This window comes from Gopherus evgoodei, chromosome 1 (assembly GCF_007399415.2).
Source record: "Gopherus evgoodei ecotype Sinaloan lineage chromosome 1, rGopEvg1_v1.p, whole genome shotgun sequence".
Taxonomy (NCBI): domain Eukaryota; kingdom Metazoa; phylum Chordata; order Testudines; family Testudinidae; genus Gopherus; species Gopherus evgoodei.
This window is the reverse complement of record NC_044322.1, coordinates 337226546-337251553: the sequence shown is the minus strand read 5'-3', so window position 1 is coordinate 337251553 and position 25008 is coordinate 337226546. Positions and strand designations below refer to the sequence as shown.

The 25008-nt window shown below is 42.2% G+C and overlaps 1 protein-coding gene across 7 annotated transcripts in view; it reads left to right on the top strand.

Moving 5' to 3' along the window:
• The window catches only part of CPNE8 (copine 8), a 253547-nt gene that overhangs the window by 39071 nt on the left and 189468 nt on the right, over positions 1-25008 (top strand). For all 7 annotated transcript variants that reach the window (XM_030567773.1, XM_030566943.1, XM_030566068.1 and 4 more), the window contains exons 4-5: positions 8289-8392; positions 21685-21724. In XM_030567773.1, coding sequence (XP_030423633.1) covers positions 8289-8392; positions 21685-21724 — 144 coding nt within the window. The remainder of the gene's footprint in view (positions 1-8288; positions 8393-21684; positions 21725-25008) is intronic.

Sequence of the window (25008 nt, the reverse complement as noted above, 5' to 3'; positions counted from 1 at the left end):
AAAGGTGAGTGTCCCATCCTTCCCTCCACCATAAATAAAACCAACTTTAAAAAAAAAAATATGGAGCAGGCTAGCCAGGTTTGCAAAGGCCATTTGGGAGTGGGGAGTAAGCTGACCACATAGCAAGTGTGAAAAATCGGGATGAGGGTGAGGGGTAATAGGAGCCTATTTAAGAAAAAGCTCCAAATATTGGGACTGTCCCTATAAAATCAGGACATCTGGTCACTCTGAAGGGGATGGGCAGGAGGAGGAAGTTGGAGGGAGGAGGAGAATAGATCACTGACAGTTTTTGTCTCAATTATTAATGGTTTTACTTCTCAGATTTGGCCTACTGGTACTTTACAGTAGTCATATGTTAGAGTTCTTAAGTATGGTGCTTGGGTGCCTCCAGATATTAAATGGGAAGAAGAACATTTCATTGTTGTATCAGAAGTTGGAATCATCTCAGGTGGTAATGACTGAAATAAATTAAAGCAGCAAAGAATCCTGTAGCACTTTATAGACTAACGGACGTTTTGGAGCATGAGCTTTCGTGGGTGAATACCCACTTTGTCAGATGCATGTGACGAAGTGGGTATTCACCCACGAAAGCTCATGCTCCAAAACGTCCGTTAGTCTATAAGGTGCCACAGGATTCTTTGCTGCTTTTACAGATCCAGACTAACACGGCTACCCCTCTGATACTTGAAATAAGTTACTACTTTACAACTGTTCAGTACCCTGCTCTAAATAAGTTAGTGGTCTCAGTTCATTTTCTAGGAGACAGATGTCAACGTCATTTACATGTAGTACTGTACACTTGGTGCTCTTAGCAAAGAGGCTAGGCATTCAGTGGATGTAGAAATTGGATTCCTGTCTTAACCTCCTAGTCAATGCAGAGATAGGTTGATATAACAGCGAGGGAAAACAATGGTGTTGCTTGTGTTGTACCTGCTCTCCAATTAGAGGACTTCCTTTTGCAGGAATATAATAATTGATAATATGATAATTCTGTACCTTTCATCACTAAATTCATTAACAGCAATAAGGGGAAATATCTTATTCTATAGATTTAGAAATGTGTTTTTAAATGATTCATTCTGAATCTCAAAATTATAATTTTTAAAGCTACAGGCTATTACAGAAAACAAATCTTGCATTCATGCTCTAGTGACCAGATAGGAATTCTCTAATCTGTTTTGAGCCTATGACTGAAGAGCTACTAATGCTGCAATCACTAATTCCTTTCAAACATCATTGGAAGAGCTTCTCTGTTGTGAAAAGCTGGTGTACCACTTCGTTGAAGCCTTTTTTTTTTTTTAAAGAATTGCTTGTTTCATTCTTCTCTGCTAGTTTGTTAAATAAAATATAAATGTTTAGATCAGTTCCCGTTAATAGTAGTAACCATTTGTGTTGTCAAAGGCTGTGAACCAAGAGGCTCCCCCTGTTTCAATTGGCTTAGTTTCCTTATGCTAGGTATAGGCCTGTCACCATTAAGGGTTGATGGGAGGCTGAGCCACTGACTTTTCAGATATCAGAGGGGTAGCCGTGTTAGTCTGGATCTGTAAAAGCAGCAAAGAATCCTGTGGCACCTTATAGACTAATAGACTTATTGGAGCATTAGCTTTCGTGGGTGAATACTGACTTCTTTGGATGCATGACATGCAATACGTCTGTTAGCCTATAAGGGGCCGCAGGACTCTTCGTGGCTTTTCAGAGCTGTGCTGTACTCTGCTTTGAAGTCTCTGAGACCCCTTGGGCCTTTGCTGCCTCATTACTGGTTTACAGCTCTGACTAATACAATAATCAGTACCATTTCTCTCTCCCTCTCCCTGTCCTATGTCTCTCACTTCAACTTTCCTAGACACCAAGTTCCCCTACCTCTATGTATCCTTTTCTCTTATTCCAGTACCTTCCTAACCTTACCTCCAGCCACCCATCCAGAGAAACTTACCCTTAACTTCAAGTGATGTCCCTGTGGATGCTCCCACTCTCACACCTACTTTGTTAGTTTCAGATTTTTTTTTTTACCAAATCTTGAAAAATAATGTATTTAAAGAAAAGCAAACACATGAAACAAAATAAAAGCATGAGTTCTGTAACCTGTATTTTATATCCTTAACATTGTGAATTTGAAACTGAATCAAAAGCTTCTCATCCAAACCAAATACAATTTTAGCTGAAAAAATATATGTTTACACTAAAGGAGGAGCAGGCTCTTCTTATGGGGAGGGAGTCAAAGCCCCATTATACAGAAAGGTGGAAAGCAATGAGTCTTTTCGTTCTTAATGGATGCATCAAAAGAATATAGGGGCAAGAGGTAACTGAATAAGGATGGAACCGTATGTTTCTAATGGCAGGGCCTCCAGGTCTGAAAGTGGATGAAGTTACCAGTGAAATGGGCATTCTGTGTAACTTTTTGCCTGGTATTCTACATTCAGGAGAGATGGCAGTTTCTAAAAGAGACCATATTACACAAGAGCACACTATGCTGATGCAAAGAAAAGATAAAAATAACAAGAGACCCATAGGGCGGCATCAGGAGCTCTATAATAACATGACAATTAAAAGGAATCCTGGACAAAGAACAGATAGATAAGGATGAGTATAAAAGAATAGCATGAGTGTTTAGAGATGAAATCAAAAGGCTTTGGCACAAATGAGTTACACCCAGCAAGGGACATACAAAACCTCTTCTTGTTGCCTTTTAAGTGCAATAGAAGTAAAAGAGAGGTAAAGTAAAGTTAGGCCTGTTACTTAAGGGAAAGAAGCAAATAATGAATGACACAGCAAAGGCTGAAGTGCATTAATGCCTTTTTTGCTTCAGGCTTCACTAAAAAGGTTAAGTGTAACCAGATGTTTAACACAATATTAACTAATAATGGGGAGGGGATCTCTGGGAAGAATAGTGAAATAATAGGTTAAAGAATGTTTAGATAAATCATATATCTTCAAGACAGTGGGACCTGATGAACTTCACTGCAGAATACTTAAGGAACTAGCCAAACTGATCTCTGACTCGTTAGCTATTATTTTGGTGAACTCTTGAGTATTGGTGAAGTCCCAGAAAACTGGAGAAGTGCAGACATAATACCTATGTTCGAAAAAGGGAAAAATGAGCACCCAGGGAATACAGACCATTCAGTCTAACTTCAATACCTGGAAAGATGCTGGAACAAACTTAAATCATTTTATTCAAACCTGGAAGATAATGTGATAAGTAAGAGCCAATGTGGATTTGTCAAGAAGAAATCATTCCATAAGTGTGTGCTTATAAAATTTGTGAATGGCTCTGTGAAGGCTGAATCCCCACTCTGTCACTCTGAGTGCTGAAGTTGGGGCCACAAGGATTTTAAAAATTAATACTTGCCACTCCAGGCTTGTATTACACTCCCAAGGTTACAGCTTTTTTCTGACCTTGGCTTGGTAAATGCTACCACCACCTAAAATGCAAAAAAAACCCTTTGAACCCAGGAAGGAGCACTTTGGAATTCCTCCCTGTGGGGTACCCTCAAGCCCTTTCACACACACCCCCCATCCACGGTAGAGCTAAGAACGAAAACAAAGGAACTTAGCTGTGGCTATCAGCTAATCACACAACATACACAAACCTCTTAGGACTCCAAAAATCCAATCCTATTCTTAAAATAAATAAATAAATAAATAAATTGTTATTGAAACAAAAAGGAAGAAAATACATCTGGAACTTACACTTTTTGCTAGATCTGGAAAGAAACAATTACAAAAGTCAAGCACCCAAAATAGCTTTCTTGGGGGTTCAGCTTAAAGATTACAAGCAAACAAAAGCATTAGGGGTTAGCACAGAGGAAATCTATAAGCCTTAACAAAAAAAAAAAATTGTGTCTAGCTAAACATTCTGATCTACTTACACATTTGGAGTTCAGATAAGTAGTTCTAGGTATGATCTGATGATTTATGATCATGCCTGGCTTAAGCTGCTTGTAGCATGGCTGCTTTGTCCCTCCAGCCCAGAGAATAACAGAGAAAGGGAAAGTTTCTTTCCCCATTTAAAAAAGTTCTAGTCTTCCCATTGGATCTTTTGGTTAGGTGCCCACTTTTGCTTTTAGCTGGGGGGACTTTTTAACCCTTTACAGGTAAAGCAAGTAAAGAACATCTACCAAGAGGGATTTTACAGCTAACTGGCTGGCTGGGTGTCCATCAAAGGAAGCTGTCCCCTCACTTTATTTATCACAGGCTCCAAGCTGGAAGGGGTTGCAGTCACTTTAGAGGAGAGGATTAGAATTCAAAATGACTTTGATAATTAAGAGAATTGGTCTAAAATCAATAGGATGAAATTCAGTAAAGATAAATGCAAAGTACTATATTTAGGAAGCAAAGGAAGAAAAAATTAAAATGGCGAATAACTGGCTAGGTAGTAGTATTGCAGAAAAATCATCTGTGGGTTATAGTGGGTTGTAAACTTCCGTGAACCAACAGTGTGATATTGTTGCAAAAAAGTCATATGTCATTCTGAGATGTATTTGCAGGAGTGTTGTACGTAAGACAAAGGATGTAATTGTTTTGCTCTACTCTGCAGTGGTGAGGCCTCAGCTGGAGTACTGTGTCCTGTTTTTGACACCGCACTTTAAAAAAAGATGTGGCCAAATTGGAGAGAGTACAGAGAGGAGCAACAAAATAAGTGGTTTAGAAAACATGACCTTAGAGCAGCGGTTCTCAACCTGTGGGCTGGGACCCCAAAGTGAGTTGCAATCCCATTTTAATGGGGTCACCAGGACTAGCTTAGAGTTGCTGGGGACCGGAGCTGCAGCCTGAGCCCCACCACCCATGCCAAAGCTCAAGGGCTTCAGCACTGGGCGGCAGGGCTCAGTTACAGGCCCCCTGCCTGGAGATGAAGCCCTTGGGCTTGGACTTTGGCTTTGTGGCCCCCTCCTCCCCAGGGCACTGGGTCTCAGACTTTGGCTTTGGCCCCTCGCCTGCAGCTCAGGGCTCAGGCTTCAGTCCCCACTTCTGGGATTGTGGTAATTTTTGTTGTCAGATGGGGGTTGAGGTGCAATGAAGTTTTGAGAACCCCTGCCTTAGAGGAACGGTTGAAAGAACTGGGCATATTTATTCTAGAGATGAGAAGTCTGGTTGGGGAGTCATGACAAATCTTCAAATATATGGAAGTTTGTTACAAAGAGGACTGTGATTAGTTTCTTCTTTGAATAGTGTTCCTATAGGTGCTCCACTCTGGGTGACTTGCACTCCAGGCTCCTTTGATCAGAGATTCTGTATAAGTGTCCATTTGGCCCACATACACATTACTCAGTCTCGTGTTGTATGCTAATATAGCACACTGTGCAAGCAAACTGCCCTCAGTTCCTTCTCAGCCATTCATCTGAGACAGAAACTTAGCAGTTGTCTGCATTGAGTTTTACTCAATTGTGTCCCCTTAGCTCTTTTACTAGTTAATTATAGTTGCTCTTAGTAGTAGTTTCTAAAAAGTTTTTGGATTTTTTTTTTTAAAGTTTCTCCCCTACTGGGAGTTTTTACTTTACTGAAAAGGCATGCCTGGTTTTCCTGCTTTCAAACATTGCCTGTCATGCCAGGAGGCGATCCTGGTGACACAGCTTGTCATGCCTGGAGGCATTCCCGGTGAGTGACCGGCAATCCCAGTGCATCTGTTGCTTGGGGAATCTCATATTTCTCCAAAATGCAACTTCTGTCTGGCATTTAAAAGCTAGAGCCAGAAAAAAAAGGAAGCTCAAACTTCAACTCCTCATGATGGATAGCTCACTGTGCCTGGCCTCTGACCCTCCTCAGGGGAACAACCCCTGTTGGCTGGTCTCTGAATAAGTCAGTTGCCTCCACTGTCTCCAAGCTTCAAGGATATCTAAGAAGAATATCCAAGATTCTTCTCATAAGACTCCCAAAGATGGTCCCTCAAGTTCTCCAGATAGTGATTTCATTTTGAGGAAGATTCCCTGTCTCCGATGACTCCAGCCCCTTCAGCACCCACTGCTCTCCAATCTGGTACTTACGAGACTGCTGGTTCCTCAGGTACTGAGGGCATGATTAAGCCTAAAGACTATGAAGTCCCAGGCTCTGAGAGGTCATTTGGTACCGTCAACGGATCAAGGCAGCAAGAAGAGCAGTACCTCTTCTCACTCAGTACCGAAAGATGTCCAATTGGGCTTCATCTGGAGGTCTCCCCTTGGAGTGGTTGAGATTCATAGTACCGTCAACTCCCTCCGCCATTATCACATTGGTGCAGGTCACTGATATAGTACTGCTCTTGGTACTGTAAGAGTTTCATTTTCCCCTAGACCTGGCTGTGTCTGAGACACCTGACTCATCATTGCTCAGTTCTGATCTGTTCGCTGTACCTAGGATCTCCAGATTCCTAGACACCTGGCTGGTACTGATGATTGTATCTTAAGTTTCTTCTGCTGCTCCATCACTTCACAGTGATTTGGAAAAGGAGGTTTCTGATGAAGATCTTGTCTTCTTTTCTCAGATATCTGTCTGAGGCTCTCCACTCCGTTCCTATAGAGGCTCTTTTCCATAGGTCTCTGAGGAAGTTGATCTCAGTCATGAGAGATGTCCACAACCACCATCTTGCTGGTACAAACGCTAATGTATTCCTCCACCTGTGCCATATTTGCCACCCCCTTGGCCATGCTGGGAGTTGGGTTCCCTAGGTGACCTGTCACTGGCAATTCTCTAGGGCCTTGAACACCATCTGTCAGAGGTAGACAACTTTTCATCACCCTCTCTCTCTAAGTTACCAGAAGCTCAGGAAGAAACCTTTGAGGAACAGGAAACTAGGGCTGATGAAGAGATCTCTCGACTAGCCAGCATCTCTTCTCCATGCCTGGATGAAGTGGTCATACCGCTTCACCATCCCTGGCTGACTATTTTAAAAAGTTCCAGGACCTTATCAAGATGGTTGCGGATTCTTTGTAAATCCTTCTTCAGTAGGTTAAAGAATCACCTCAGAAGCTACTTGACATTCTTCATACAGCTTCATGTGCTCACATTTCCTTTCCTGTTAACCTTCTGAAAGGCTGCTTCCTGGACCTAACGTCACAGGCAACTTGTGCAGCCATAGATCTTTCTCAAATTGGGCCTACAGCTAAATACTACTTCAATAATCCACCTTGACCCTTGGGCCCCTATACATACCTTTTGGTGAGCATTATGCAATAACTTGTGATTTGGCTGTATTTTCTTCAGTACTAGACATGACTTCGAAGCCCCCTTCTCCTTAAAGGGAACTTAGCTTGGTAGTCATCTAGAGTGGAGCACCCATAGAGACACTACTCGAAGAAGGAGAGGAAGAAATGGTTACTTAAACCATGCAGTAACTATTGTTCTTTGAAATGTGTCCCCCTGTGGTTGCTTTGCCACCTGCCGTCATTCCCTTCTGCTTTGGAGTTCTCTGCAATGGAGTTTCGTGGTAGAGAAGGAACTGAAGGCGGTTCATCCACTCTGTGCTATATAACAATACAGACCGTGAGACTGAGTAATATGCATGTGCGGGCAGAATAGATGCTGCTATGAGAAATCTATAATCAAAGTTGCAGGGTGCCTAATCGCACTTAAAGTGGAGCATCCATAGGGACACATCTCAAAGACTCAGTTACAGCACTGGGGGAGTATACGCTTTCTCCTATGTCCATTGAAGGTAAGACAAGAAGTTGTCTGTTTAGTTACAGCAAGTGTGATTTAAGTTAGATATTAGGAGAAACTTTATTACTATAAGGATAATAAAACACTGGAAGAGATTACTTAGGGAGGTTGTGCAATCCCTGTCACTGGACATTTTTAAGAACAGGTTAAGCAAACACGTCCAGGAGAGTGGGGTGGGGTGTGGAAAGATGAACTATATGATTTTTTGAGGTCCCTTCCAGTCCTATCTTGCTATGATTCTTTGATTTCTAGGGGCTATAGTGTGTCAAATTGGGAAGAGTTAATATAACTAATGTTTATGGTGGGGAGTAGTTTTTCTATGTTTGGAGGGGGAAACTGTTTGTCGTAGCTTCAATGTCTTGTCTGAAAGAAGTGCTGTCTTTGGAAGTTCCAGTCTATAGATTGTGGATGGGCACATGCTGCTGTTCATGCTGGAGTGAGTGGGCTTCTGGCAGTCTCTTCTTACATTCCTGGTGTTTTTCATGTGGACATGATCCTCTCTTTGCAAAATCTCTGTTCCAGGAGAGACTTTTGCTGCATCCTACCTCATGTCTCTTGTATGTTTCTGTTCCTGGATCTATATGCTGTGATACAGATATGTAACTTCTTATAAAAGGATTTTATGCTTGCTATAAGCTATTATTTTTCTTTTACAGTTTGGAAGAACAGAAGTAATTGACAATACTTTAAATCCAGATTTTGTAAGAAAATTCATCATGGACTACTTTTTTGAAGAAAGAGAGAACCTGCGGTTTGATTTGTAAGTTAATCCACATACTTTTGATTCTTATGTCTTTAGCACTCTGTAAATGCACTGATGGTTTTGTCAAGGCAGCCAGTGGTTTACTTTAAAGATGTCACTTCTTCCAATGTGAAGTAGATTAATTTGGGTGAATGTGGTAGTTTATGTTTATCCAAATGGAATAAATATATAAAATGGTAAGCCATTAAGAGTGAGTGTGAGGAATGAGTGGATGTCTAGTGGTTAAAAGTATTGCTTTGTTTTTATAAAATCTTTTATAAGATCAGAGTTTTGAAAAACTTAAAGATTCATTAAATTGTTATGAAATGGTAAATGTACTTGTGACATTTGTGAACAAGGTGTGAAGCAAACACTCCAAGTGTAAATTATCACACATTAATTGTAGATTTAGTTATTTTGATTTAAAAAAAAAGAAGATATGACTCCACCCACATGTACAAATGTACATCTGATAATACTGGCTTGGCATTTTAAGTTGGAGATAATTGTTTAAGAAGCGAGTGAAATTAGACATTTGTTCCAAATAATAGTCGTCTTCTGTCTTTCCTATATTTTTCTGTAGTTTTTATCCTCCTACATATAATCTAAGGGTTAAGCCATTTACAGAATAAACACATCCAAGAAGATGTCTACTTGTGCTACCTATAGGTACAAATTCTTTGGGGAAGAATTGGGCCTTATGATATTCTTGATGAACTAAGCCAGGTGCTGTCTACATGGAAATAGCAGTAATAATCCATAATAACAACTTCCTTTGTATATCTCACAGTACATCATAAAGTGGGTGAGCATTATTATCTCTGTTTTATAGATGGCAAAATATAGAAGGGGAGAGAGATAATGAATTTGCCCAAGATCACATAGTGAATTAGTGGCAGAGACAAATTTCAGTCCCCTAGGTTTGATTCCCAATTCAGTATACCATCTATTGAGCCAGGCTGCTTCTGTGTTGCTCACACTGGTGCTGTACTCGCACATATGGGGACTTCATAGAATCGTGACTGATTCAGAGGATGATTAGACCTACACTGAAGGTGGCAGAAAGGTCATGGAAGATCAGTCAAAGGCTGGATGTGGAAATGATGTATTAGACAAGAAAAATTAACTTATTCCTTTAAAAACTAACTCAGAGTATTTTATATTATCACTTTTCCTGGACGTTGCTACTGAATATATTTGTCTATGAGATTAATATAATAATACTACTCTGTGTGAATGCCAAAATATCTTTGGAGAAACTGTTGCATATACTGATATATAAAATGCAGAAGATAATTCTAAATTTAGTCTAAATATGGCCTCTCTTTCTCTTATATCTCCGAGCACAAATGTGAACAAAAGAAGGGATCTCATGAAGTGGAAGACTAGTAAAATTGCCTCATAATTTCAAAGACTATAAAGTTAATTGGATTTTAGTTTTTGTTACTGTAAGAAATGTTAGGTGTTTTCCATAAAAGACACGTGTGATCTAGAAGGAGCTGGTTGTGATCCCTATAGATTGCCTAACGCTTTCTATTAAAAGTTTCTTGTGACTTTTTTATGAGATGTACAAACACCTCCACTATTTTCAGTAGCCTTTTGAAGTTCAGCAAGGAGAACCTTAGGCCTACAGGAATATTTTTTCTTTGCCCTAAGAAATTCCATTCAGATTTAGTCATGTTATAAAAGGTTAAAAATGATGTGTATACCTATTTTTGACAGCATGCAAAATAATAATTGAACACAATTTTTTCCTTTTATTTAAAAAAAGGAAATTACATACTAAGAAACTAAATTAAAAATGATTTTGTTTGCAAAGTCAAGCACATGAGTTAGGAAATGCCAAAATTACAGTTGTCTGTTCTACTTTATCAAAATGCATACATACAAGGTGACAAAATTAATCTTTAATTACACAACACACCATTTTTTGTTCCACGGGACCTCTACTTCATTCAGTGCATAAATTAAATGCACAAGGAGGCAGAATTAAGGTGGGACAGGCAACAGTAAAACTGCCATTTCCTTGGGCTTGTCTACACTAGCCACCAGATTGGCAAGTCGTGATCGATCCAGCAGGGGTTGATTTATCTGCCTCCAAGCCTTTTCAGTGTTCGCGCAGAAATTCACTATGAGACGAGGCCTGAAAGGTTTTGTCAGACGAGAAAAAGCTGGGATCTCCATTGGTGGACACCTTTTTAATCAACTTCAGATACTCTGGCATGGTGCTCTTTTCTGCAACAGCCGATGCAATGCAACAAATGTAGCCTGTAAAAACAGTTTGTGAGGAATAATAATGAGGAGTACTTGTGGCTCCTTGGAGACTAACATGTTTATTTGGGCATAAGCTTTTGTGGACTAAAACCCACTGCATCAGATACATGCAGTGGAAAATATGGTAGGAAGATATATACAGAGAACGTGAAAAAATTGGGGTTGCCATACCAACTAATCAATTAAGGTAGGCTATTAGCAGCAGGAGGAAAAAAATTTTGTAGTTATAACCAGGATGGCCCATTTCAAACAGTTGACAAGAAGGTGTAAGTAACAGTAGGGGAAAAATTAGCATGGGGAAGTAGTTTTTAGTTTGTGTAATGACCCATCCACTCCCAGTCTTTATTCAAGCCTAACTTAATGGTGTCCAGTTTGCAAATTAATTCCAGGTCTGCAGTTTCTTGGTAGAGTCTGTTTTTTGTTGTTGAAGAGTTGCGACTTTTAGGTCTGTAATTGAGTGTCCAGGGAGATTGAAGTGTTCTCCAACAGGTTTTTAAATGTTATAATTCTTGAAGTCTAAGATGTGTCCATTTATTCTTTGGCCAAACCAGACAGTCTCTATACAAATGTACATGGCAGAAGGGCATTGCTGTCACATGATGGCATATATCACATGTGATTAGGTCCTACGATGGTGTCCCTGGTAGACAGAGTTGGCAACAGGCTTTGTTGGAAGGATAGGTTGAGGAATGTGAACTGTCCCTGAATGAATGAAGCAAAAGTGAAAGGAATGCACATTGACATGATTAACAAAAAAAGGATGCAAGCAGACTTTATAATCAATAATCCAGTTGTAGAGGCAACAGGTGAATTGAGGTATCTGGAATTATACATATCCAACCATGGATGCTGTTCTAAAAAATCAGAAGAAGAGTAGGAATGGTCCTCCCAGTCATGGCCTCCTTTACAAAAGTTTGGAAAAACAATGGCATCTTGAATGTATGAAGGTTCAGTTGGTGAAAAACTTAATTCTTCCATAGCAATTTATGGATGTGACTTGTGGGAAATTAACGCTACTCATAAGAAGTTTGAAGCCTTTGAGAGTTGATACTGGTGAAGACTCTTGTGTATGTCTGGAATGGAAGAGAAGATGAATGCTTATATTAAAGTACTATGAGAGAGAAGCAGACCCTATTGTCAGAAATCAACAGATGCAGACTTTTATGTACTTACCAAGTACTGAGAGAGTGAGTCATCAGTCTTTCAGTGATGCTTAAATCTGAGTTAGCCATACAGTTGGTTAATAAAATAATTGATCATATGCTACTTTATAATATCTATATGTTAAACCTATAGTGTAGCATAATTGTTCATTGTCAATACTGGTTAGTATTAAATTTTTTTTATTAATAGCTGTCTTGTATTATTGCCTAGAAGCCCTAATCAGGAATTGGGACCCCAAATGTGCTAGATACTGAACAAATACATGGTCTCTGCTCCAAAGAACTCAGTCTAAATAGATTAGACAGTAAAACTAATGGTCTTTTTTTACTATGACTCTCTAAATCAAATTCATATTTAATCATTCAATTTTAAGGCATCATGTTTGCAGTGCCTTGGTTTTAGAAGACATTTAATCATCTTGGTTATTCCTTGGTAATGAACAAAGGTGTCATTATAATAAACAACTATAAGATTGAGAAATAGAAGAATAGAATTTTTGACAATACTGAAAATGATATAGAACGAAAAGAGAGTTTGCAAAATAGTTTTGATTGCTAGAGATTATTCTGAATGTGTCATGATTCCTAATAAACTTTTTTCCTGAAAGGCATTTAATTCTAAAGAAAGTTAAAATTTCCAATGCATTTGTCATGTCTTTGCTATTAAACCAGAAAACTCCTAGTCTTAGCCATTTACACTTGCCAGTAAAAACATTTTGAATAGGTAGCGTGCATCTTTGGTAATCTCTTCACCTATCTTATGTGGGCTGTGCTGACAAGTATTCAGCTACAGGTTATGGACAGCGAAGTAAATATCATCTAGGGCTGTCACACTGTTTGCTGGGTGACCTTAATGGGTCCAGGCATGTGCAGAAGGAACACCTTATCGAAGGAGTTGTCAGGGTCTCTTTCCCACTTTGAACTTTAGCATCCAGAAAGTGGGGACCTGCCTGTTCCCTTCTAAGCTTAATTCCTAGCTTATATCTTATCACGCTGCCACCAACCCAAAATACAGTGTTTTGGGTACACTCCCTGTCCCCCAAAACCTTCCCTGGGGAACCCAAACTCAAATCCCTTGGGTCTCAAAACAAAGGGAAATAAACCATTCCCCCCCCCTCCTTTCTTCCTCCCTGAGTTATACTGGGGGGTCACTGTGATTCAAACTGCTTGACTCTTAAAACAGAGATGAAATTCACCTTCCCCCTCACTTCTCTCCCCCCCTCCCAGACTCTCCCTGAGAGAGAGACAGTGATCCTAACACAGAGAGAAATTAACCTTTCCCTCCTCCTTCTCTCCTTTCCCCCCACCAATCCCTGGTGAGTCTAGACCCCGTCCCCTGGGGTCTCACACAAGAATAAAAAAAAAATCAATCAGGTTCTTAAAAGAAAAGCTTTTAATTAAAGAAAGAAAGAAAGTAAAAATTATCTCTGTAAAATAAAGATGGGAAAATGTTACATGGTCTTTCAGCTTCACCTAGACCAGAGGGGGGACTCCTCCCAGCCCAAGTATACAAGTTACAGCAAACAGAGTTAAAATCCTTCCAGCAAAATACACATTTGCAATAAAGAAAACAAACAAATGCCTAATCCGCTTGCTATCTAGTACTTACAGTATTGAGTAGAAGAGACTTTTTCAGAAAGATTGGAGAGCCTGTATACATGTCTGGTCCTTCTCAGACCCCAGAGAGACAGAGAACAAAGAAAACAGCCCAAAACAAAGACTTCCCTCCACAGAGATTTGAAAGTATCTTGTCTCCTGATTGGTCCCCTGGTCAGGTGTTAGCCAGGTTTACTGAGCTTGTTAACCCTTTACCACCTGTTTATGACAGGAGTAGTCAGCATGTCAAAATCACTTGGAACATTTCCAACATAATTTAAGTCTGTTAACTGGAGTTTGTGCATAGAAAAGCTACGATTACATGAGAATCTGAACATCACTTACAGTCATAAATCATATCAAAGGGATCAGCTGACCCAAGATAGTAATGACTTCTCGTACTTTATTGATGTATGGGTCTTGTTGAATGCCAAATAGTTAGGCCTCCACAAAGTAGCTTAAGTTGACCTAGCTAAATTCATGGAGGATAGTTCATCAATGGCTGTTAGCTGGGATGGGCAGGGATGGTGTCCCTAGCCTCCGTTTGCCAGAAGCTGAGAATGGGCAGTAGGGGATGGATCACTTGATGATTACCTGTTCTGTTCGTTCCCTCTAGGGCTCTGGCATTGTCCACTGTCAAAAGACAGGATACTGGATTGATGGACCTTTGGTCTGACCCAGTATAGCTGTTCTTATGTTCTTGACAGTGGATGTTCTACACTTTATTAAATTTTGGTCCCTCTGGTATAACTGCCTTAATACTATCTGCCCGACTTAATACTTAATACTGACTTAATACTATCTGCCCGAGCAGCGCAGAATCAAAGTCAATTTAGGTAGGTCGACACAGTGTCAGTGTAAATACTGTGTTACTTATGTTGACTGTTACTAGCTTGCAGGAGCTGTCCCATAATGCCGTACAGTGACCGCTCAGGTCATTGTTGTGAGCTCTGCTGCCCAGGGAACATATGGACAGCAAGTGGCGACTCCTTGTAAAGCCCCACGAATGTTTGAAATTCCTTTTTCTGGTCTCTCAGTTTGTGAGCAAACCTAGCAACTCTCAATTGCTATGTGCATCTGCCCAGCTGACTGTGTCGGCTACACATTGCAGATGTGCTCTAGTCTGGAGTACACTGGAAGTGTTGGATCTCCTGGGTTTGTGCGTGAAGAGGCTTTGCAGCCAAAGGTCCAATCCAGCTGTAGAAACATTGACGTCTATGAGCAGATTGCTTGGAGTTTGCAGAAGAAAGGCTACAACAGTGATCAGTAGCAGTGCTGTGTGAAAGCCAAGGAGCTGTGGCAGGTGTACCACATTTGATGTGGAGCTGCTTCCACAAAGAGCAGCGGCAGAGATTACCCTCTAAGAGCCCAATGGATACTTTGGAGGAGTCTGAGTCAGAGGCCTCTGTTATAAATAGAGAGTGGGAGGAGGTGGAAGAGGAGTAGTATGGGGGTAAGCGATTAGGGGATCCAGCAAACCAGAACATGTTTTTGACTCCACCGCAGTCCAGCAAGTCCTGAGGGTCCAGCATGGGTGAACCTGATGCAGGGACGGAACCTCTGGTAAGTATGCAGTTTGCTTTGAAATTACAAGGATGGAACCCCCAAAGTAGAAGAACAAAGCTATTGATTTACTCTTTTTTGCTTGTGCTAGAAGAGCTGGTGAAACAACCAAGAGAGGTAAAATTGCTATCTGCTTTTTAGCCCCCTCTGGGCAAGGGGGACCACACGGAGCAGTTTGTGTACCAGGATGCTGCGTGAATCCTCCATAAAGATTTCAGTGAAACTTTCATGAAGTTATTCTGTAATCCTTTGGCGGAGGCATCTGGGGAGGGCTGCCTTATACCTTCTGTCATGATAGGACACTTTCCTACACCACTCAGCAATTACTTCAGCAGGCACCATTGCAGTACACAAGCCAGCAGCATATGGGCCTGGCTGGCACTGGGACATTGTGCTCTTTGTGCCTCTGTTACCCTCAGGAGTGAGGTCAGCTAATATCACCACTGAAATCACCACCACCTTTGGAAAACAGTGCTAGTATTCTGTTCCATTGCCCTGTACAATATACGTACTCATGCCTGTGAGTTTTTCTTCCCCTCGTGTTCTCAACCCCCCTCATACTCCTGAGGGCCATACTCGCCATGGCTGGTGCTGTGACTGATGCCATGCTGTATCAATCCCAAGGAGAAGTGATCCCAGTGTTTACAACTTTCTGGGATCAAGAGGAGTGAGTTCAGTATCCTAAGTTTTGATTTCTGGTGTGAATACACTGATAGTGGTACCTCTGTGTGCTGTATCTGCAGCTGATGGTATTGTGGCCGTGAGGGTGTCTCGTGGAACATCTGTGTCAAATAAGGAAGAAAAAGAAAAGTACTCAGGATGACATGTTCCAGGAGATGCTGCAAGTCTGAGTTGCTTCAGAGAATGAGACCAGGGCCTGGAGGATGATCCTTGCGGACAGCATGGAGAAAGGCCTGGGAGTTCAAGCAGGAAAAGGAGAGGGAGATGCACCAAGACATAATGGGGGTTCTCGGGTAACAAACTGAGATGCTGCAGACTCTGGTAGACGTGTAGGTCCAAGAATCCCATGCTCACCTTCCTCTGCAAGCCAGACACAACTCAATGTTTTGGATGTCCTTTTAACACCCCTCTCCCCCCAAAAAAAACCATTTCATGTGGCATCGGGGCTGCTGCTCTACTCCTACCTCTTCACCCTGAGAGACATTAAAGACAATCTCAGCTGCACATACGCTGATCTATGAAAGACGTGGTTGGTGTATGTGTACCTGAAATGGAAATGACTGCTCTTTTGCCTTCATAAGTGTGTTCCTTTCATTTTTTAAGGTTTTTATAACATTCTGAATATGTTTATTTGCCTGGTTCATGTTATAGAAGAATACAATTTTTTATTTTTGGAACATAATTTCTCTTTTAATTCACAGTATATGCTAACTGGTGCTGAGCAGGTCTATCACCCACCAATTTCCTGTTACTTCATTTTATTACAGGATCCATAACATAATTCTCAGACAATATTAATAGGTGGATTGGCAATGTTATATTCCTGCACACACAGCTCTGACTGAAAGACTCCTTTTGCTCTGTAAAAGAGCAAGGCAACTACAATACAATGGATGGAGAATGGGAGCAGGGAACACTGGAGGAAATCTGCAAATGCCCATTGTCTAATACTAATGCAGCTACGTTTGACCCTTTTATTTATAGCTTTTAGTAAACAAACACATGCAGCTTTATGGTCAGTATTACATCATAGGCAACAGAAGAGCAACTGAGAGCTGGGGAATCAAATTCACAATATATATTCGCTACTGACCATTTCTGGAAAGGTCAATAGTAAACTGTTCGTGGAGCACATTTTGATAGGAAAATTTTTCAGTCTGAAAATTTAGACCAGTTCTAATCATTAAAGCACCATAAGCATTTATAAGGCCATACTGTCATTGCCAGAGTGGTGTAAAGGAGTCTTATTGTAAATGTAAAGGAGCATTAAAACTTTTACACCTGTTTTATGCTCCTGGGATAATTCACTAAGAATGGGAACAATTACTAACAATGGGAACAACCAAGCAGGCAGGGCTTGTGCTCTGCCTGAGGGGACAGAGCCTGCATCACACCTACCTCCAAATACCCTGAAGCCCTGCTCCTTCATGCCAAGCATGCTGCAATAGTGAGCCAGTGCGACAGAGTTTCTCTCTTGTTCATTCTCTCACTTAGGCATGCTCTTCAACAGCAACTGACATCTCCCCAAGCATACAGGCCCAACCCCCCCCTGCCTCCGCACTGATGTTTGGCTGCTCTAGGGTGCCCGGAAAGAGTGAGTGACCACTCTTGTGGCTTCCTTTTCTTTCCCCTTAGAAGTTGTTTTTGTGTGGGGAAGCAAATCTGCGTACAGCATGAATTCTGTGCCCACGCAATGGTGCAGAATTCTCCCAGGAGTAACACTACTCTGGCTCACTATTAATGTTCTTTCAAAGCCTTCCTGAGCCCATATAGCTTGGTGTTGAGTTCTACTTGTAGCCGCCTGTATCTGGCTGTTCAAATTCAGTAGACAGCCACTCCGTCTCAGGGGAAATTTTTCCCCCTTTGCTTCACAGATATTTTATAGGACCTAGAAGGCAGCCATAATTAATGAGATTTTTTTCACTGAGGTCCAATCTCATAATTAGACAACACTGGCAACTCTTCAGATGACTAAAGGTACATTCAACTGCCATTCTCCACCTGATAAGCCTGTAGTTGAAGTGCTCCTTGGTGCTGTTGAGGTGGCTGGTATATGACTTCATTAGCCCTGGGAGCAAGGCATATGCTGGGTCTCTCATGTCCACTGATTTGGTATTTCAACATTTTCAATGGTAATCCACCACTCAGGAAAGAGAGTCCCTGCTTGCAGCTTTCTGAACAGTCCTGCGTCCTTTAAAATGCATTCATCGTGGTAAAGTGTTCCACCGGCACTTGCATTAGCATAGAAAAGTAGCCCTTTCTGTTGATGTTCTCTGTAGCAAGATGGTCTGGTGCTAAAATAGGGATATGTGTGCCATCTATCACCCCACTCCAGTTTGGGAACACGTTGCAGCAAAACCATCCACTGTATCCTGCATATTACCCAGAGTCATAGTCCTGTGTAACAGGAGGCAATTAATGGCCCTGCACACTTATATGACAGTTGCTCATGTGGTAGATTTCCTGACTCCAAATTGACTCTCAACTGACCGGTAGCAATCTCGCATTGCAAGTTTTCACAGTGCAATCACCACTCATTTCTCAACTGTTGGCACAGCTCTCATTTTGGTTCGGAGGATTGGGGTGAGTTTGGCACAGATCCAAGAATGTGGCCTTGTGCGTCTGAAAATTCTGCAGCTACTGCTCGTCATCCCAAACCTGCATGACAATGCAATCTCACCAGTCAGTGCTTGTTTCTGAGGGCCAGAAACAACACTCTGCCACCTACAGGTGTTCCATGAATACCGCCAACCATCTTGAATTGTTTCTATGTCCCACAGCAATCTAGCTTCCAAGCAATATCATGTTCCCCCTAGCTCTTCTTGCAGCTCTGCAAATACTGCAGGTTCAGGTACCTGGTGCATGCAATGCTCATGACAGTAATGCAGAGATGTACAGAGTCTGAGCTTCCATCAAAGATGGTGGACAGTGAGGAGGGATGCATGGATTTGTGGGGATTTTGAAAAGAGGCAAAAATATAGGATACAGATGAAATTATAGGATGGAGAACACTGCATTGTGGGAAGTTGAACACATGTTCCTAGATACCCTTGTGTGATTCTTTTCGGCCTCATGGAACATTGCAAAAATGTCCTAAAACACTCTCTGTACTGGATAGTGGCAAGTTGCATGGTGGGATAGCTACCCATGGTGCACTGCATTCTGCATTGATACAAGCACTTCTGGTGAGGATGTGCAACGCTAACACAAGGAGTGTAGTGTGCACAAGCAATGTAATAACTGACAGCCGTATGCTGACATTACCTGGGTCAACATAATTTTGTAGTGTAGACATGGCCTTTAGTAAATATAAACTGTGTGTTTTTTAGTAGTTTGTTGGAGTTATCTGCTGGAGAGGTTACCCCACCATGACTCTGTCTGATCAGCAGAGCCTTCAGTGTTTTTGTAACGTTGTTTCTTCAATAAAGAGCTGTTCATTACTTACCAAGACTCTAGAGTCTGTTGTCTTGGACAAGATGGGTGGCAGGTCGAAACGCATGTGGAGTACTATCACTTAGGAAGGCAAACCTGCATAGTGTCCCCCAACATCTTATAATGACTTTTAATTTTTTTAGATGTATGAAATCTTAACACTGTAATTTAAAAACTAGACAAAACACTGAAGTGTACATTGGGCTATGGGCTCTCCTCATGGAGTCCACCCTGTGTTCGGCCTCCGTGCAGCCTCGCAAGGACTCGCCGAGTACCTCTGCCTTGATGTGCAGTGTGCCCCCCATCGCCGGTGCCCAAAAAGACAACCAAAAAACATGGCTCCCCAGCACCGGGCAAGGCACCTGCTTCAGGTTGTCTAGCCACGCTGCAGCCATGTGCTCACACCTCCCTAGTCGGGGCCCTTAGCCCTGTGAAAGTTCCACCACTGACTTCTGGGAGCAGCATGGGACAAAAAACCCTGGTGACACCAACACCTTTACAAGCTCCCGCGGCGCTGAGAGAGCACAAGTCTCGCCCGCGCTGCCGATTGTAGCATGTGCCTGTGGAACTGGCAAAGGCTCACCACAAGGGCAAGCCAGCAGCTAAGATTCCTCAGGTGGCAGGGAAGCATCACAGTTTCTCCAACAAAGTAGCGCTCTCCATCTCCATGCTGAAGTAGCAGATCAGGTCCTCTGGGGTTCATCCTCAGCCACCATGTTCGTGGTTGCTACTATCTTGATGCAGATCTCCTAGAACAAGATGCTGGTGTCTGTACTATTGACGCTGCTTGCCCTCCCACTGATTGTCCTTTAGGTGCAGGTCTCTGTCGCCTGCCTCGTGGGAGCGCTCGCCGTCTCGTCTCTGCACCTTCCCCCCAGCGGCCTGGTCCCCTTGATATCGGCACTGATCACCTTGCTCAGGGCACCTTTCTTTGATGGTGATGGTCAGTAAACAGACCCAGGCATCAACGGCCCAACTGTGGTCACTGCAAGGGGATTCCTTTGGCACAGGAGCCCAGTTCAGCCCCTCGCCTAGACTGCACCCTTCACTTGCTGGGCATGCATACACAGCAGCTTGCGGGAAAGTAGTTCTGGTCACCTAGACCGTGGCAGTCTCATGAGGGATCTGCAAGAAGAAGGGACAGCCGCTTTTGCTCTTCCTCCTTCCGCTCACCTGTGCAACCCGACCTGGCAAAACACCCTGGGGGCCAGAAATGCTTGTTATGTAGGTGCAGTTGAGAGTAGCACCCTAGTCACCTTTCAGGATCCCCGCTGCTCTTTCCTCAGCCATCTTTGTCCCTTCTGTTTGGCCTGGTCCCAAGTCATCTCGAACCATTGGGTGCCTGACATAGTATCTCATGGTTGCACCCTGCAGTTTTCTGCTGCCCCTCCCTCATCAGGGACCCTTCTCACAAGCAACTTCTCATTCAAGAGGGCCAGTGGAGGAGGTCCCTTGGAACATGAAAGGGGTTCTTTTTCTGCTGCTTTCTAATTCTGAAAGTAAAAGGGGACCTGCAACATCTTAAGTCTCTCAAAAAGTTGAAGTTTTGCATGGTCTCCTTGGCCTCCATTGCCCCCCTCCCTGGATCTGGGAGACAGGTCCGCCGCCCTCGACTTTGTAGGATATCTCTCTCCATATTTCAAGGTCACAGATGTTTCCTCTCTTTTATGGTAGGTGAATGCCATTCCCAATTTTATGGCGCTCCTCTCTCGCCTCTCATAGACTCCAAAGGTGGTTACAAAATATATGGCGCCAGTGGTCGCTTACCTCATGTGTAGACGAGTCTGGGTCTTCCTGTATCTTCACAACTGGCTCATGAAGAACAGGTCTCGGGATCAAGTGCAGAGAAGTCTCGATCTGGTGCATTCCACCTACCACAACCTGGGCCTGTTGATAAACAAGAAAAAATGCAACTTAAGGCCGGTCCAACACACAGAGTTCATAGAGGTGGTTCTCGGTTCCACGCGAACCAGAGCCTTCCTCTCGGAGGTGCGTTTTCAGGCCATGTTTGACCTCATATCCCAGGTGAAGAATCTCCTGCTCATCACATCTCTCACTTGCCTGTGGTTGCCTGGCCACATGACAGACTGTACACAGGTGGTCAGTCAGGTCTAGCTCCACCTCTGGCCTCTGCAAGCATGGGTGGCATCGGTTTACATCCCCAACAGATGTGATTTAAACTGGATGGTCAGGGTGCCGAATCACATCCTGTCACCCCTGGATTGGTGATGGGATACCGGGTTGGTGTTGGTGAGAGTCCCTTTTGCGACCCTATCATCATTGCTGACCCTGCTCTATGTTGCTTTGGGCCTGGGTTGGGAGGCCCACCTGGGCGAGCTGAGCACACAGGGGTGATGGTTGCGGGACAGTCTGGCCCTCCACATCAACATCAGACAGCTCAGAGCGGTTCGCCTGGCCTGCCGGGCTTTCTTGCCAAACCTAGTATGAGGGGATCTCATTTACTACTGAAGTTTCTATTCAGATGTCTTTTTATATCAGTTCAGCATGTTTGTTTTGTATATGTGAATACACTGGAATGTCTGTTTTTATATTTCCTTAACTCTGTCACCTAAGAGTAATTCTTTTTCTTTAATTTTTTAGGTATGATGTTGATTCAAAGAGTCCCAACCTATCAAAGCATGTAAGTGGATGGTCATAATACTCGACGTACGGGTTTTTTCCTTATAGTGTTTATCCTGTAATTAAAAAGTTATGCTATCTTCTTCTAGAATGTTTATGGTAATTACTGGCAAATAGTGTCAAATGCAGCAGTCACAAATACAAGGATTGTGGTGTGTTGTGATTTAGATGTGCATAACTCTTTGCTAAAATGGGATTTTTTTACATGTCCATCATGCAGAATGTGCATTGGGAATGGACATATTTTTTTTAAAAGTTAATATCTGTTTAGATAATTGAAGGACATTATCTCCTTATTGACACTTTTGTGGTGCCCAAGAGTTGAGGCAATCTACTTGCTGGTGCATAGATTTTTTCTGACTAGAAACGTTTAGCCCTTGTAGCATCATGGAAAGGAAAAGTTCCAGATTATGCAATATTTTAATTCAGATACACTAGAGCATGATAGGGAGGCTGTAATATCTGTTGAGTATAACTATTTTATTAATAAGTGGAGGAGGAATCCTTGGGAATCTGTAATCTGTTTGGAAGAAGAGGGTAGAAGAGGTTCATTGGGAGCATTGAGTGGGGGCCTGCAGGGAACCCTGCAGTTCATTTGGGGGAGAAAAGGGTAGGTTTGCCTGGAAGTGCAGGGTGTGAAGAGTGGTATAGCTCTGACATTTAAGTGATTCAGAAATCCTGGGTTGCAGAAACTGTTTCATTATAATCTATATTCAAGAGAAGGCATAAAAATCAAGATACTGCATCTCAAGAATCTCCACCAACTAAAAAATCGCAATGATTTAAATGTAGAATATCATTTTTTTTTAAATTAAAGGCATTTCTTTTGTGCATTTTATTAAATATATGTCCACATAACCCACACAAACCAAAGCAAATATTTGTAGAATTCAGTAAATCTTTTAAACTACTTTGTCAAATCCTTTACAAAAAATCAATCACAGGCTCTTTTTAATGGATCTTATAACATGGATTGGGGTGGGGGGAGGGTGTTCCATATTTTTGAGGAGGTGAGTGGTTTATTTTTGTGACAGGAAGAAGTTACTGTGGGGAGCAATGAATGGGAATGGGGGTAATTTGGGGGTCAGAGAATTAGAGTGGGGCTATGGTAGGGTGACGGAAAGGCTGGGTGAGGTCTGTTTACTGGCTACAGGGGATCTCTCCTTGGGTTCCCTAAACCCAGCACCACTCACTAAGCTGCCATTTGGGGGTAGAGGGCAGAGGAAATGAGCCAAATTTCATAACTTCCACAGGGTCCTGGGTGGATTCAAATGTCACTTTCACCCAGAGTGGGTAGGAGGGAGACTCCTCCCCCCTGCAAAGGGCTTTTGTCCCAGTCCTCCCAGCTTCAGGGGCTGTGGTCGGTTCCCTCCCCCAAGGCCTAAGCATACTCCTACTGCACCAGGGCCCGCTCCTGCCTCAGTGCAGGAGAAGTAGGACTCCCTTCTCTTTGGTCTCTCTCCTGCCCGTGGAGTGAAGGGGGGCTCTGGCCTAGAAGGGCCAAGGGGAGCCTGAGGAAACAAAAAAGGAAGGGCTGGTCAGAGAAGCCCCTGGGGGTAGGAATGCTCCAGGGAAGGGAAATGGGGAGGGTAGAGAGAAGTAATTATTACATCTTAGAATTTGGTCCACTGAAATGGAGGCAAAATTAACTATTCATCATGTGTTAGTTACTCAATTCTAAAACATATGCTTTAAAGACACTTTAGTTGTTGGATCCAGTTTCCAGGTGCTTATATCTATAATAATAAAATTGTTTTTTGTTCTGACATTTGTCAGTCCAAAGTGGATGTATTTGAAGGAGAAATATTCAGTTAATGTTGTTTAAAGTTTGAAAAACAAATATTGTCCCTGTTCTGAGAAAATTAATATGTTTCTCTGTGCTTGGGTAATTAAAAATGATTTAATTTTAACATTTCAAACTTTTGACGCGATTGAAGATTCATTGAAGTCATTGGAAAATTTCCCATTTATTTCAGTGAGCATTTTAGCAGACCCTAGAACTTAACTGAGAGTGACTTCAATGTGCTTTGACAAAATAATGCTTAGAAATAACAAAATTATAAGTGATTTTGAAAATCTCATACAGGTTGACAGTATGAGAGAACATTACTGCTTCTTCCAGTTATTGTCTCTGTGTTCCACATGTGCACCCATGCACTCTTTCTCAGAGATTTTGTCAGCAGTGTCCATGGGTCTGCGCCAGCATCCTACGCACTGTCCTGGTCTGGTACATGAATATGTAGGAAGGGGTGGTCCTTCTGCCACTCTTAATTCCTTCTCAAATGCAGGTGCTTGAGATGGAGTGTTGTCTGCGTACTAGCTACCTATCTTGCTGTTTTTTTTTCTCTTATTTGTTTTTATTTCTTTAGTATATAGTTAAGGTATAACAAGTGGGGTTCCGCAGGGGTCTGTTTTGGGACCGGTTCTGTTCAATATCTTCATCAACGATTTAGATGTTGGCATAGAAAGTACGCTTATTAAGTTTGCGGACGATACCAAACTGGGAGGGATTGCAACTGCTTTGGAGGACAGGGTCAAAATTCAAAATGATCTGGACAAATTGGAGAAATGGTCTGAGGTAAACAGGATGAAGTTCAATAAAGATAAATGCAAAGTGCTCCACCTAGGAAGGAACAATCAGTTTCACACATACAGAATGGGAAGAGACTGTCTAGGAAGGAGTATGGCAGAAAGAGATCTAGGGGTCATAGTAGACCACAAGCTTAATATGAGTCAACAGTGTGATACTGTTGCAAAAAAAGCAAACATGATTCTGGGATGCATTAACAGGTGTGTTGTAAACAAGACACGAGAAGTCATTCTTCAGCTTTACTCTGCGCTGGTTAGGCCTCAACTGGAGTATTGTGTCCAGTTCTGGGCACCGCATTTCAAGAAAGATGTGGAGAAATTGGAGAGGGTCCAGAGAAGAGCAACAAGAATGATTAAAGGTCTTGAGAACATGACCTATGAAGGAAGGCTGAAGGAATTGGGTTCGTTTAATTTGGAAAAGAGAAGACTGAGAGGGGACATGATAGCAGTTTTCAGGTATCTAAAAGGGTGTCATCAGGAAGAGGGAGAAAACTTGTTCACCTTAGCCTCCAATGATAGAACAAGAAGCAATGGGCTTAAACTGCAGCAAGGGAGATTTAGGTTGGACATTGGGAAAAAGTTCCTAACTGTCAGGGTAGTTAAACACTGGAATAGATTGCCTAGGGAGGTTGTGGAATCTCCATCTCTGGAGATATTTAAGAGTAGGTTAGATAAATGTCTATCAGGGATGGTCTA